The sequence below is a fragment of the Haplochromis burtoni genome, unplaced genomic scaffold (genome assembly GCF_018398535.1).
Source record: "Haplochromis burtoni strain Fernald_Lab_line unplaced genomic scaffold, NCSU_Asbu1 Contig_38, whole genome shotgun sequence".
NCBI lineage: Eukaryota > Metazoa > Chordata > Actinopteri > Cichliformes > Cichlidae > Haplochromis > Haplochromis burtoni.
In genome coordinates this window covers 2,283,107-2,299,018 of record NW_024582399.1, presented here as the reverse complement: position 1 = coordinate 2,299,018, position 15,912 = coordinate 2,283,107, and the positions used below count along the sequence as shown (strand labels likewise).

Sequence of the window (15,912 nt, the reverse complement as noted above, 5' to 3'; positions counted from 1 at the left end):
TACCATGTGGATTCATGGATTTTTTTTTCACATTCTGTCTCTCACAGTTGAAGTGTACCTCTGGTGCAAATTACTGACCTCTGTCATCATTTTACGTGGGGGAACTTGCACAATCAGTGGCTGACTAAATACTTTTTTGCCCCACTGTATGTCAATTAACTGTGATCTGTTGCTATCTGCTTCACTTTTGCCATCTATGTACTCAGAAATTCACATTAACTACAAACAAATTTAGAATCCAGCCTGAAATTAATACGTTTGAAATAAATAAGTCCTCTGCAAACAGTGACGTGTTTGCTAAACAGCCATTTTACTGTTAAATGGCATAGGTCCTAGCTTTTATATTGGAATTTAACCAGAATACAACCAGCGGGCAAACAGCTCGGTCGATTCTCCTACTACAAAGAGACGAGTGTAGAATGACTCAGATTTATTGCAACCTGTTGGAAAGCTATCCGTGTTTATAAATTAGATGGTAATTATGTTTAAACCCTAGCTATTTGGAGTCAGGTTGCCTCCCACCAGGAGAGCTGTGCAATGTGGTCAAAAGTGGTTACAGTAACTCCTTGCAATCAATCAACAAATGCAAAACAGAATAAATGTCACTGATTCAACATTGATTATTTTCCATTTCCAAGAAGACTGCTGTCTTATTTTTACTCTAATATGACTGCTGTTTTGAAGCTTTTGGTATTTATAGCATATGAAGCTAATAAGCTAGCAAACTTGGCCATTGTGTGATACTGAGTAATGTGCAAATTTTGTCAGGCTGAAAACAGATGTGAAACTGTACTACTGGAGTATGTCTCAGTATGCTGCTATTAATCTAATGAATGCCAAACAAGATCATCCACAATCAAAGTAGTCTCACCTCTACAAAAAGCGGATTTTTAAACCTTAATAGAAATGGTTGAGTTATATGAAATGGCACCTATTGTAAAGATGTCATAAATGAAATGAAGGGAGCTTTAGAGACCAAATGCATTTTTGTACCAGCATGTAAACCTGTTTATTTCTGCTCTAAAGTCTATGGGCTCTGTACTGTTTTTGGAGCCTTCCTCAAGTAGTCACTAGAGGAGCTACTGCCTCGGCCCCAAAGTTTGCTGCTTGGTGTTACAAAACTCTAGATCCATATTATATATTAGTATATAAGTTTTAGCAAATTCCTTATAGCAGTCATTCAAATATTGTTGCTGTCTAAGCAACACATAGCAGCATGAAACAATGTTATAGAGTAGCACTCCAATAAAGCACGCCTCGTGGAGAACATGATCAAATTTATTTTTATGCCATGTTTATTCACTACTGTAATTCGGCTTAAAGTGTCACGCATGAGTTGTAGTTTAATAATAAGGCTCAGATGTTAAATATTCATCTGGTGAGATGTTAGTTGGGCTCTGGGGCTTCATTTCAAGGCTAGAAGAAAAGCTGGTATATGGAAAGAAGGAAAGTAGATGAGCTGTTGTCATGAAACTGTGATGAGATGCTGGTTTATGGTCTGCAGCATACAGCCCAGCCCTCACTGGGGATAATGCCCCATCCTTGTTGGTGTCATCCTCCATCTGGACAACCACATCTCCCCAAACGCTCCCTCAAGCCAGTACAGCTCATCCAAAAATCCGCCTTCTCCCATCCTCCCCAAATTCTCCCATGTCTTTCCCATCTTGCAATCGTTCCCCTGGCTGTATTCTGTACCCTGTTGCTGGTGTCCATGGCTGTGGAGGGACCCTCCCTCCCATATTTCCAGGAAACTGTCCAGACTTGTATGCCAAACCATGCTCTGAGCTGTGCCAGCCATTGGCTAGTTGGCTGTCCATCCACGCACCAGTCTGGTATTCACGCCGCCCTGTCTGAACTCAAGTATGTCGGAGTGACTTTTCTGTCACTCAGTCTTCTGTTGTCTGAAAATCTCCCCAAAAATGACCTCACTTCCACTCCTCCCCACTGACTTTCTTGTTTTCCCTCTTTACTTGTGATTCTCAGTTATTTTTAATTATCTAATCTTTTGTACCAGTGTTGTATCTGAATACATTCTTATGGCTGCTTGTAGCGCAGTGAATTTAAGCTTAGTCTACTGTTCCACTCATTGTAATTCACTCTGCAAAAGCTTAAAATGGCAAATGTGTTGAAAGAGAATAATGTGATCCAGCTTAGAGCTTGATATCAAAACATATTCCCATGACAAAAATGTTAATCCAACCAAAATGTCATAATATCTAATAGTTGCCAATGGCTTTTGACAGCACAGAAGCAAACCATGAAAGCCCTGCAGCCATTTAGCCTAATAATGCCAACTTATCCTCTCTTTCCTCCTGGTGGAGAAATGTAATTTTTATGTGCTATGCTAATTTGTCTGGACGTGTCTGGACACTAATGTTGTAAATGCTGAGGTCAGAGAGGTTCATTCAGCTTAACAAGCAGCAAAAATGCTTATCTACACCTGATTTATTAGGGTAGATGTCTGATACACAGTACACCACAGAAGCTTTGAATGCTAAAAGTAAAGGGAGAATGCTTTCAAAGCTGATGAGTTTGAAGTCAGCTGTAGTATGAGCACCCTTTGTCAGTTACATTTCTGTAGTTTTGCCTCTGTACACCATCAACATATGATCGAACTACTGAATTTAAGCTACAGTTCACAGGATTAAACAAAAGTGTTGCTTTAACTGTTTAGGAATTACATTCATTTTTATACATTGTCTCACAAGTTCCATAACCGGTGTTGGTCAAGTTAATTGAAAATAGTAATTAGTTACTAATTGCAGATTACTTTTCCAATAAAGTAATCCCGTTACTTTACTGGTTACTTATTTTCAAAAGTAATTAGTTACCTTACTACTTAGTTACTTTTTAAAAACATGATACATAAAACCATATAAAGCAATAGACCTTTCAGCCCAATTCTTTTTTTTTCATAATCAATCATATAAAATCTGTGAATTCCACATTCCTGTGGCAGCGTGCTAGGTGCTTGCTCAGATTTGAAGTTTAATATTTAGGATGTAGAAAGATGATTTTTCCAAATAGTAATCCCTTACTTTACTTGTTACTTGAAAAAGTAATCGGATTACAGTAACACACTACTTTTAACACGTTACTGCCCATCCCTGTCCATAAGTAACTGGACAACTGAATGACAAGCAGTTTCGTGGTCAGGAAAGTGCTGTTCCCTCATAATTACATGACAAATTAGAGAACCACCTTATAATTTTACTTTTAATTTAAAGATCACAAATAGCTCTTTCAAACTAGATATAATCGTGTAACATTTTTATCAATGCTTTCTAATTATGTGTTTCTGCTGCACCACCACTGCTCTCTCCTCGTCATCTCCACCTCATCTTCTTCCTCCTCACCACGAACCTCGTTTCCTGAGCTGACATCAGGGCTCTAGCACATGAAAACATTATTATTTATCCCTGGTATTGTCACCGATACTTATTGTCAGCAGATTAGACTTTTGACCCTCTCACATCCTCATATCGAATGAGTCGATTTGCTAAGTATCAGAGTCCAACAATGTTAGATCCACTTCAAAGAAAGTTTGACATACACCAGCTAACAGAGGCTAACTCCTGCTAACAGCGGCAAAAACAGCAGCACTTACTGATGGAAAAGTTTAGGATATACTCAACAACTCACCTCAGTATTACTGTCAAAGTAAGCTTTGCTGACTTTCTCAAAGTTTTAAGCCTCCTCCAGAGCAAATAGATGTGGACACTTCTCACTTGGCATATTGACAGCTGAGGTAAACAATAGTTTCTCAAGGCAAAGAATGGGATATTCCACAATGGCCAAGTCAGTGACCTGATCATAACCCAAAAGAGCATACTTCTCAGTTATTAAATGCAAACCTGAAGGCAGAGAGACCCACAAACAAGCAGCAGCTGAAGGCTGCAGTAAAGGCCTAGCAGAGCATCTCTAGGGAGGAAACAGGATTTGCTGATATCCATGGATTCTAGACTTCATGCAGCCACTGACTGCAGCAGATTTTCATTCACATATTAAAAACAGTCCCTATATTTAAGATTGTATGTCTGATTACATTTGAACCTCAGAAAAAGAGGACCTGTGTGTAAAAAGAGCTGTGATTCCTGAACAGTTAAAGCAATACTATCATATTTCACCCAAGTAGTGACCGGATGCTGTAGAACTATCTTTTAAATTCCGTGATTTGTAGTAACAACAAGCACTTTTTTATTCTTGGTTGTGCGTGGTGTGTTTGTCACTCATAGTCATTGTGCAGCTGACACAAATGTCGTTCCACTTATCCTACTCACTATATTTCACCCTTATTAATGTAGTTTACATTAGTGAGTGGCTGTTTTAACACCATGGAGGAAAAATCATAGAATAAGTGATTCTGACTTTATGTGATCCCACACTTAATCAGGGGCAGGGCTCCTTGTCTTCTTGTTTTTTGGCATTACCTTTTAACTCATTCACTGCCATTGACGTCTATAGCCGTCAATTGCAGTGCATGAGTCAATGGGTTTAACTCATTCACTGCCAATGGCTGGCAGTGAATGAGTTAATTAGTAATTTTATATTACTGCTTAACATCCCAGCAGGTTTAAAATCTTCAGAAACGGACTATTTTTTACCCACCAATTAGCAAAAACTAACAGTGAGCGTCGTGATCAAAAATAACCCAAACAGGTCAGGCACAGAGTCCAAGTAGCGGGAGAGTCACACTGCCCAGTCAGAAGCCGGAAGCAGGCTCAGCAATCGGCCACATTAATTCTAATTGCATGTTGACTGCGAGCCGTTTGTTTGTGATCTCATGGGCCGTCACACTGCGTGCCCCACCGCTTCTGCACCACCCCAATAAAAATGAAATAGAGTTTGATCGCTGGAGTAATTACACCTCATTTAGGTAATGTGCCTGCGTGGGGCGTTACAAGTGGAAATTTGAACAAAGTCAAACAGGCGAAGTGACAGCTGAAAGGGTCAGGCTTTATTTAAGAGGAGCTAGATTAAAAGTGGTGCCCAGAATGTAAGAAATGCACATAAGACTGCAGATTTTTAATTCGATAAATGCCGTTAGAGTATAGCAAGGTATATGCAAGTTTTTTGTAACATAAATACATGAAAAAGCAAACAATAACATACAATAAACCCCCTACTGGACTGCTGGAGACACCTCACTTTAGCCATCGATGCTGCAGAGTGTGTTATGGAGATGTCGACAGTGAAATCAGCAGCTCTCCTTGCTTACGATCTAATCCGAGCTAATACACCACCTGGCATTTTACCTTCAGGGGTTTGCTGTGTTTACTGCTGCAGTAGCCTGAAGGAGAGAAATGTGGTTTACAAAGTAAAATAAAAAAAACTTTTTTTATTACAACCTCTGAGTTGCCCTTGAGCAAAGCAGTAGAATTAAGTCAAAGTGAACGGCACTGTTGCTCATTCAGCATTCCTGAAATAAATGAAGGTTGAAGGTAAACAGTGGTACAGCTTTCATTGAGTGCTTTCTCTTAGATAAACCGCGCACAGATAAAAGTTTAACAAAACACTACATTATCCAGTATAAAGTGATAGCTGGAAATGTCCCCTTTTACCATTTCTTACTGAAGTGTATTCATGGAGCTGTTGGATTGCACCAAAATGACACTTTTTTTGTTTTTATCCAACTGAAGAAACAGAATATTCACATTTAGTGCGATCTAGCTGAAATTCAATTATTATTATTAAATGGTATTTCATGCAAGAGAACTAATAAAGACAAATTAAATACTCACAGCTCTCATATTGATGTTTAAAGCGTTTTTGATTGATTCACAATATCAAGTCGTGCACTGAATAACACGCAAGGAAACATTCCACCCTAATCGCTGTCGGTAGATGCCGGTTGCATTCAAACAACACAATGAAAGACACTCATACCCTGACAGTTGGTTATTAATATTATTGCATGGATGTCAGTATAATTTGATTCTACCAAATTAAAAAGAATAACTGGGGAGAGAGAGGACAACCATCCTGTAGGAAAGTAATGGAACAGAGGGAAGAAGACACGTATAGGGAGAGCAGCGGCTGATGAAGATGGTCGGGCAGGCTGAGATGGAGATTTATGATCTATTCATAAAGCCTGTCTAGCATTTGATCATGGCTAATGTATGAAAACCACCGTGGTTACCTTAGAAACCAGTCGCAACCCTGCCATGCTCATGCATCATCAGTGTCCTCCGGTATTTAGAGACACATCACTGCACCCCTGGCTGTATTCTGTGATATGCCAGCTGTTTGTCAAATATTATTTTGGTTTGAGTAACACTTTGCAATAAGAGATTCAAAAGTGGGGAACAGGAACTACTGAGTAAATATGCTTTTACACTGGGGATAAAGACGTTATTGGCAAGTGTGACGTAATCCTGAAGCATTGAGAAATTATTGAGGACCTCTAATGATAAATCATACAGGAGAGGGTAGCACTAATAAAAAGACAGGAGTCAGAGCGGTGGAAGGGTGGAAAATGCTAAGATTTTTACTGGGAGTGACCAGAATGGTATTCGTTATAAATGAGTACATCAGAAGGACAGCTCAGGGTTCAAAGATAACGTTAGAGAGGCAAGGCTGAGATAGTTTTTATTGGACAAAGGGTGTAGAATATGGAGATGGAGGAAGGTGGGGGGGTACCACAGAGGAGGTTCGTGGATGTAGCGAAGGAGGACATGCAGAGGGTTGGTGTGCCAGAAGAGGTTGATAAAGGTTGGGTAGGATGTGGGCAGATTATCTGCTGTTCCTACACATAAATGGACCAGCCAAAAGAAAAAGAAGAAGGGGAATGTAATAGCAACGTAGTCCTAAAGTCATGATGAATGGCTACATAACTACTGATTAATTACTGAGTAACTACTGAGCAAGTATGTGTTTACAATGGAGTGTGGAGGAATGACTGCTAAGGATGACAAAGCAAAGGGAAACTGCTGAGGAACTATAATGATACATCAACTGAGCAGATAAAGAAACAACAGGTAAAGTAGTTCTGAAGTTATGAGCAACTACTTTGTAACTAGTGAGTAACTGCTGAGTGATATACTTAATTACTTGAGGTAATAAAAAAGAATGACTAAGCAGCAATAAAGAAGCAATTAGTGTTTTGTTCTGCTGTGTTTGATTTATTGAGAATGAACTCTACATATGAAAAAAAATGGACCTTTCCGGATTTACGGATGATTATGAGCTAATCATTACCTTATGATTCACTAATAGTGTGTTTAGCAGCTGGCTCTTAAGTATTTAATAGCCCTGGGTCAAGAGTTATTAGGGAAGTACTAAAGAACAACTCATTAACTATCAGACTGTTCCTGATTTGTTGTTCCTATTTCTTTAGCAACTATCCCCCTCTTAGAGTAATACACAGTGCTGACAGGAAGCTGCAAATGCAGTAAGAGGCTCAAGAGTAGTCCTTCTGAAAAATGAGCAAAGAAAAAGGAGACAGCTGGGATAAAGGTTAAGGAATTGTAGACAATTAATAAACTTCTCTCTGTATATTTCTCTGCTTCTTTTTCTAACTCCACGGCATTCTTCCTTTGCCCTCTTTCTCTTCCCCAGGCTGGATGATTGATGCAGACAGCAGGCCGAAGTTCAAAGAGCTGGCCGCCGAGTTCTGCAGAATGGCCCGTGACCCACAGCGATATCTGGTGATTCAGGTGTGTCCTTTGATAAAAACTTTCCTTTGTTTCTTTTCTCTGCAAACATTTACATATCGTGCAGACACAAAAGTATTATCTGATGCATCTCTCGCTGCAATCTGTATGCTGCTGGAATTAATTTGGTGCTCGGCAATTAAAACTGTTACACGTGTATAACTCAGGGAGACGACCGTATGAAGCTTCCCAGTCCCAATGACAGCAAGTTCTTCCAGAGCCTGCTGGACGAAGAGGACCTTGATGACTTGATGGATGCCGAGGAGTATCTGGTGCCTCGAGGTTTCAACATGGCCACTCAGTCATGCACGACCAGGCCTCGTGTTGACCCCAACAGGGTAAGACCACTGACGAACACTGTGTTATACTGCATTTTGGAAGCATTTGTGTGCCAAACACTCCAAAGTTGTTAAGCGTCATAGATGATCTCCAGCAAAAAACATCTTTAATTTTGTGTACGTGCCTCTTCTCTTTTACTGTCCTACAGTATATAAATGCTCAAGGTGGTTAAGAACCTGCAATACACTGATGATTTCCCTCTACTAATAACCTGCCTCCATCATTTCCATCACAGTGTGTGTGTCTTAAACCTGGACTCTTTATGCAGTAGCTCCCCAGGCCCCAGGTTTCATTACTCAGAGCGCCATAGGCAAATAACAAGCCGCTATCTTAAAATGCTGGAGTCGTTTACAAATAGACAATGAGCACAGGCTGGGCTGCTAGCTTTGCAGCATGCACCATGCGCTGCTGGCCAGCCCATGGCTCCCCATCTTATACAACTTTAGCCCCACGACCTATCCATTTGCCAGTGGCTCTTTGTTCCCTGACAGCCGCTCACATACGCCAAAAAAACCCACACATGATAATCGAGTCAAAGTCCTACTTGTTTAAGGTCAACAACCAGATTGGCAATTGAAGATCTTTTGATTTTACAATCAGAAGCTGCCGCGTGCCCAAGCAGGGAAGGGTGTATAAATCCATCAGTGAGCTGACTTTGCCGAAGGAAGTTAGTTATTCAGGTTGTGCCGCCTCAGACACAGTCCGATACAGACGGTTATCTTATCTGTGCTGATTTGCTCTCACTCGCTCACACTTGAAAAGACGAGCCGATAATGACTTGCTTTGAAGAAGGGATGAACAGAGAAGTTTGGAGGAGGAGGATGTTGATTGCAGTAGAGGGAAAACCGTAGGAGTAGGTGGACGAATATAACCCCGGGACATTTCCCTCTTTTCTGTTGTGTTTTGTAGATCTGCTTCCCGTAATTGCTGCTGTAGCGCTAGCAGCTGGCAAGAGTGCAGAGAAGTTGGCCTGGATTAAATAGCCTGCAGCAAGCCAACACAGCTCCACAAGAAGCCCTTTGCTTCATTTGTCATGTTTTGTATACTCTGGTGGGCCTTTTTTTTTTTTTAAGGTTCAGGTGTTTGTATCATAGCTTTGCCTGGCTGCCCCTCACAGTCCCTGGTGGCTGATGACTACACCAGCAGAACTTTGTCTGAGAATTTTACTTCAAAAGGCAGCAGCATGGGTTAAAGCCTCACTGCTCTGCCGCAGTTGGAACAAAAGTTGTGTACGCTAGCTTAAACTTTGTTGTTATTAGCTTATTTGCCATAGATATTATATCATCAAAGAGTTAGACAGTACCCAGAGTACCTCAGACCAAAGATATTTACAGCTAAGTTAATTCAGAAAGTATCTTAATCAGAATTTCTGGCAGAGAGCAGAATTCATGGTTCCGTCAATTACAGCAAGTAATTGAACTGAAGCAGCAAACTGCCACTATATTGTACGGTATGATGTTCTTTTTATGAAGTGCTGTGTTAGTTTTATGCAGATGTAGTGGAACTCAAACCTTCCACAAAGTTCAGATGTTGTTTCATCAGTCCACAGAATATTTTCCAAAATTGTGGGGCATCATCAAGATGTTTTCTGGTCAATGTGAGACTTTGTGTTTTTGTTTTTGGTCAGCAGAGGTTTTCTCCTTGAACTCTCCCTTGGATGCCATTTTTGCCCAGTCTCTGTCTTATTGTTGAATCACAAACTTTGACTGCAGTTCTTTAGATCTTGTTCAGTCCACTTTTGGTAGGCCATTCACTCCTGGGAAAGTTCTATAACCGATTCAATTCCGATTCACAAGGTCCTGATTCGATTTGATTCAATTTTGACTCAGACAGTCAGAAATATTTTAATTCTGATCATTTATCAGTACATATCCATATTTTGTATGTCTATGTATAAAAACAAAGCTGACACTTGAGACTTCATCAGAGGTTTAAGCATCACAGCAGATGCCTATGTGTCAAAGTAACTGAGGATAAAACGCAGAAAAACATGAAGGAGATTTTCCTGCCCTGGCTTTTTATAGCAGATTCTGCAGTAGAACAAAAACTGAAGCAAACCATGAATCAACCTATGAACGTATTACCTGCTGCTGCTGAAGTGAAGCAGAGCAAAGTTACAGAGGTGTTAACATCTTTCTGTGGAATCCGTTCACCTGCTTTTTAATCGTTTAGTGTTTTAACTCTTTGGCAGTTTTTGAAATAGTTTTGTGAGCCTGAGCTGAGATTCTGGCATTTCTGGCAAAATACATTCACATTTAAAAATTGATTCAGAATTTTTAAGAATCAATATCACATTATTCAAAGTAAAATCAATTTGAAACGGAAAATTGATTTTTTTATACCCACCCCTAATAATGGCTCTCACAGTGGTTTACCAAAGCCTCAGAAATGTTTTTTATAACAATTTCAAGACAGATAGATGTCAGTTTGTTAAATCTTAGCATGATGAATTGATATTTGAGATACTTTGGCCTACTTCACTTTGCCATACAGGTTCTTGTTAAGTGAGTTTTTGATTCAGTAGGTCTGGTAGTAAGCAGGCTTGGTTGTGGCTTTTGAAATTGAATGTAACTTTACAAAAACATGTGGTTAATCACAGTTAATTCATGATTTAACAATCAAGCAGGGCAAAATAGCCTTACTTGCACTTCTTTAGCAGAGAATCAGCTGTGTCATGCACTTATTTGCTCCGACTTGGACTTCATGGCCCCTCTTGAACTCATGCTATACTCAGTTTTTCTTATCTTAACCCCAATCCCTGCCTCTCTTTACTGCAGAATCAATTTGGCTATCGAGATGGTGGTCCAAATGCTGCAGAAGGACCCTTGGCAGGCACACAAGCTTGTGTGAACCAGGATGCCACAGGTGGCCCGAGCCCAGTCCTGGAGGACCAGCGTTGTAATGGAAGCCTGCATAAGAAGAGCCTGAGCCAGGCTGGAGGGGAAGACAGTGGGGGTCAGAGGTACAGTGCTGATCCAACCATCTTTCTGGGGGAGAGAGCATTGAGAGGGGACACTGATGAGGACGGATACATGACGGCAATGAAGGACAAGAGCTCCTCAGGTACTCATAGTAAAGCCTTATGAGACTGTTGTGGCCACTTGAATCATTTAGAAGATAGTTAATCCAGTTTAATTTTCCAGAGTATACATTAGAAGCAGAATTGCTCTAAAGAAGCTAAAAATAAGTTCAGGTAGGAATTCTGCAGTCCTGCAGGGCATTTAATAGTAATGATGCATAAATGCATTTTAGGAGCTGTATTTAATCCACAGCACATAGTAGATAATATTAAACTTTAAAATAACCTTACCTAATTAAAATAATTTCTTACTAATCTAAAAAACAAAACTGTGTAGAGGAAGTTAAAGATTGATTACGCTACAATCATCTATGCAGCTCCACAAACAGAAACATAATTAAAATTATAAACAAGTACATAATATATGTGCACCTTTCTCTCTGTCTTGTCATCTCTTTGCTCATTCACAGAGTAAATACGATCCTTTGTACGATAGTCGGCCTGTCAGTTTTCCTGTTCATTTCATCTCATTCCATTGATTAAAATTCCTACTGAGTTTCCTTCGACGGCGGTGTATGTCAGCTACTACTACAGAGTCATGTTTTGCCTTTGATCATAATTCAGTCCATCAGCCCTGCTCTTGCACTACCGTCTTTGATTTTTTTTTTTTTTTTTGAGCAGCTCAAAATATAACAAAGCCTGCAGCAAAATGCATCTGATGCAATGTCAAGGAGCGGAAAAGTGGGCAAAATCAATAGGTTTCTCACCCCACTATTATAGCGCTTGGAAGCAGTGAAGAGGGGTCATTTGTTGGCATTTTCAACCCCGGCAGATGGAGTTTCCAGTGCCAAAGAACTGCTGGCAAGATGCCCGTCTTGTCCTGAGTGCCTGCCATTAACGCCATTATCATCTCCATCTTCTCTCCTCATTACCGAGTGATCTCTTTCTTTTACTCCATTTCATTCTCTATTTCCTTTGTTTTCTCACCTCTTGATTTAATTTCTCCAGATTTTTTGTTATTGCTGTCTGAACTGTTTTTCTCTTCTTCTAATTCACTCTCCTTCTCATTCATTTTCTGTGGTACAGAATATCTGAATCCCATTGAGGAGAACCCGTTTGTCACGCGACGTAAAAACGGCGAGATCCACGCCCTGGATAACCCAGGCTACCACAGCACACCCAACAGTCAGCCCAAAGGAGAGGACGAGTACATCAATGAGCCCCTCTACCTCAACACCTTCCATACCCCCGCTGAGCTGGGCCTGGAAGCCCTGAGGAGAAATGGTCTGCCCCTACCCACCCAACCTCCTTCTTCTATCTCAGCCACAACCTCAGGCTCCCATCTCCCGCTTACCATCCAGACTAGCCTGCCCCACTACCCCCTCCCCACAGCCCAACCATCTCCATCTGGTATTCCTTGCCATCATGGTCCACCGACTCACATCCTCCATGCCCACCACACCGTCAAACCTGCAGGGCAACCTGGCAATCCAGGTGGCGGCTCTGTTGCTCAGAGTCAAGCAGGAACTACTGCTCAGGCTCAGGTGAGCCAGTCACTGTCCACTTCAGCCACCATTGGGCATGGCAGCCTGCCAGCCTACCAGAGCTACGCCACCACACACCCTGCCAGTTTGCTGAAGCATGGAGGGCAAACATCAGGTAAAGCCAGCGGGAAGAAGCTGAAGGTGACCTTTGACAATCCAGAATACTGGCAGCACAGCTTGCCTCCCAAATCATCTAACCAGGCAGCCTCAGATGGTGCCCAGGGAGGTTCCACCAACGCCAAGCTCTTCTATAAGCAGAATGGACACATACGGCCGGCAGTAGCTGAAAACCCTGAATACATGTCTGAGTTTTCCCTGAAAGCTGGAACCATCTTGCCACCTCCACCTTACCGGCAGCGAAACACTGTGGTCTAGATTATTCCATTTAACAAACGTTCCCCAATCTTCCTCTAGCCTCCAACAAGCCCAACATCCTCTCCAGTTCCACGGTCCTACACAAAGAGAGAGTAGCACCAACCAAGGCTGCTCTCAGCCCTGCCCAGATAACAGGCCATCTGCTGTAGATTGTAGCAACATCTGGAGGAGGTGGACCGAACCAAGCAGAAGCAACTCAGACCCCTGAACTGTCACTATAGACAATCTCGTCCATCTCTGTTCTGTAGATAGAGACTGTGCTCCATGTCATTCAGAATGTCAAGGTTATGGTAGTTTTCAGTAAAGAACAGATGCTTAATTATCACACAGCAGTGGACGGACTGTATCTGGGGGTACCTGAACTCACTGCCAGCCACTTGGGTTTCAGATTTGTGAGAGGAACAAGAAGTTTTACTAATCTTTTTGCTTTCTATTATAAAGTTCTGAGGAGGAACAATATTCTGCAAAGGGTTTCTGAAAGACACAATCACATAGAACAAATACAGTCTGTTAGATGTCAAGATGCCTGGTTTTCTGAATGACATTAGAGTGAGGTAGCCAGGCAACAAAAGCAAAATATGGAAGAAGAAAAGACAATATAGAGTGGACAACAAAAGATGGAGCACTCATCAATCATATTCAGTGATTTTGCCTATAGGATTATACCCACCGTGTGTTCTTTTATATGAAATATGTGAATCTCATCTCATCCTTCTACTGTAACTGTGATACTGTGATGGACAAAACTACAGTGATCTTTTCTTTCACATTTGTAGTTCAACCATGGACTTTTTAAATTGCTCGAGAAGCTGCAGGGCAACTGCTGTTCTGTTGGTTTTGCTTGGCTGCTGTCTGTTTGGAGAAGCTGACTAAAACAGCTTTCCCAGGGCAAATGGTAAAAGGGAAACCACACTGTAAACACTTTTATAATCACGGGTTTCAGTGCTGAAAAGATTTTTATACACTGGTTTTCCCATTCAGATCGTGAAGCTAACTCGGATGAGAAAACCTGCTATGAGCTGTAGAGTACTCCAGTAAAGCAGCTGAACTCAAAATGGTGTTCAAAGAGAGAAAAAAAACTACAGAAAGGGGAGGAAAAGTTCATGAAAGTTTATATAAACTGACTAATGAAGACCTCAAGGAAGGAACAAGACAGCACCAGCAGAGCACAGTTCAACAGACTACTTTATATGTCTATCTGTCTTTATGTTAGTGTGATTGGGATTAGTGTGTGCGTGTATGTTCATATTTTAGCAAGCTACAGATGATCCCACTGGGGGGTAAAAGTCAGTGTTAATGGAGTCGAAAGCTAAAGATCTTCAGTACTAACCAACGATCGACTCTATCAAGGCTTTTTTCCCTATGTTAAGTATAAAACAAACCAAGCTCAAATCAAAAGATCATTAAAAGCCCCAAACTGCACCAAATGGCACCAAATCTCTGGAAGGGTTTTATAGATTTAGGGTGTCCTTAGCTAACGTTACTTTCTTTGAGTTGATCAAAATCAAGAATGTGAGGATTTATCATTTTAGTAACTGGAACTGGAGCTTGTCTCGGTCATGATGTTTGTTATATCCTCGATTGCTTGGTCCGAGAAAAAGTACAACTCTAGACTACTTTTGGCCACATAATTCTTGATTATTTTTGTCCACATCTGATCTAGATGCTTTTTGCTTTTTTTTTTTTACAGAATCATGTTTTTTCCAGACCCCACCCATATTCTTATTAGACTGTTAATTGGTAGCTAATTTCATTTTGGCTACTAGAAATGTCAGTGGTTCCTACCCAAATTGTTCACAAGGCAGAAGTCGATAAGCTAACCTTGTCTGCTAGAAAATGTATTTTAAAGAGCAAGAAAAAATGATGCTTTCAAATAAGTCAGATGTTTTAAAGCTAAATTTATTCTTTAGCATTAAAGCTAGCTTAAGCCTCACATGCACCTCCATAGAATTGTAACTACACCTTGTGGCAACATAGATCTCTGATCTTGCCAACGAATATGTGGCCATAGATTGTGGCTGAATACAGAAAACTTGACAGTAGCTTGAAGTGTATATTTTATTTATATTTCAACCAGGACTACTGTAGTCAGAGGACTGTTGTTTTAGTAATTTCTGTTTGGAGGTATGGTTCTATTCTGGGCTAATGTAGAAAGCACAAAGCAGGGAGACTCCTTTCACGTAAACTATACTTCTGTTTCAGCTCTACGCCGTAACTTATACCATAACCAGACCCCATTTTAACCCTATGCCGCAACCTTCTAAGTAACCTGTTGTGCACTTCCCTAGAAATGTAACTACATGTCGGGCCAATGCATACCACAACAGCTTGATGGTGTGGAAGACCTCAGTGTAGGGATACAAGGATTTTCCAATTACGTAGTTAGTTGGGATGTTGAGATTTCCCACAGTAGTCTAAATGAAGTTTAAGATTTCACAGAGCAGAAATAACAACAAATGTGAAAAGGAAGAGTTAGCTGGATGTGGGGTTGGCTGCTTCCAAAAAACTGTCATAAGGATGTGTAGAAGGGTACTAGCTGAGACATTAGCTTATCCGCTGGGACTGTGGTGGAGCTTGACTTTGTCACCTAGCTGAACTTGGCCTTTGCTCCATGTATGCAGTTGTGGTCAGAAGTTTATATCCACTCATCACAAATATCATGATCATTTTGGGCTTCTAATGAATTCTTTGAAACTGTCTTTTTTCCACGGTGAAATGACTGTATAGTATACATATTTAATGGCTTTAAAAACAAAAAATTGGGCTTTAAAGTTTTAAAAAGTATCTGGCATAATTCTGGCTGGATATTTGGCCGCTCTTCTTGGCATGCATTGAAAATGTAAAAAGTAAAAGAAAAAAAATTCTAAGCTGAAAAATAACACGACATTCATGCCCATGATGAGTGCATGTTAACCTACAACCACAACTGGCCAAACCAAGTTCATAAAGCAAGCTCTGTTTTGAATACATGTAATTTTTTTTA

The 15,912-nt window shown here is 40.7% G+C and overlaps 1 protein-coding gene across 3 annotated transcripts in view; it reads left to right on the top strand.

The window, feature by feature from the left end:
* LOC102292440 (receptor tyrosine-protein kinase erbB-4) overlaps positions 1-14,616 on the top strand; it is a 376,157-nt gene extending 361,541 nt beyond the window's left edge. For all 3 annotated transcript variants that reach the window (XM_005920194.3, XM_005920195.3, XM_005920193.3), the window contains exons 24-27: positions 7,558-7,655; positions 7,820-7,990; positions 10,769-11,054; positions 12,097-14,616. In XM_005920194.3, the coding sequence (XP_005920256.1) occupies positions 7,558-7,655; positions 7,820-7,990; positions 10,769-11,054; positions 12,097-12,929 (1,388 nt within the window). In that variant the 3' untranslated portion in view covers positions 12,930-14,616. The remainder of the gene's footprint in view (positions 1-7,557; positions 7,656-7,819; positions 7,991-10,768; positions 11,055-12,096) is intronic.
* The last annotated feature ends 1,296 nt before the right edge of the window (positions 14,617-15,912 follow it).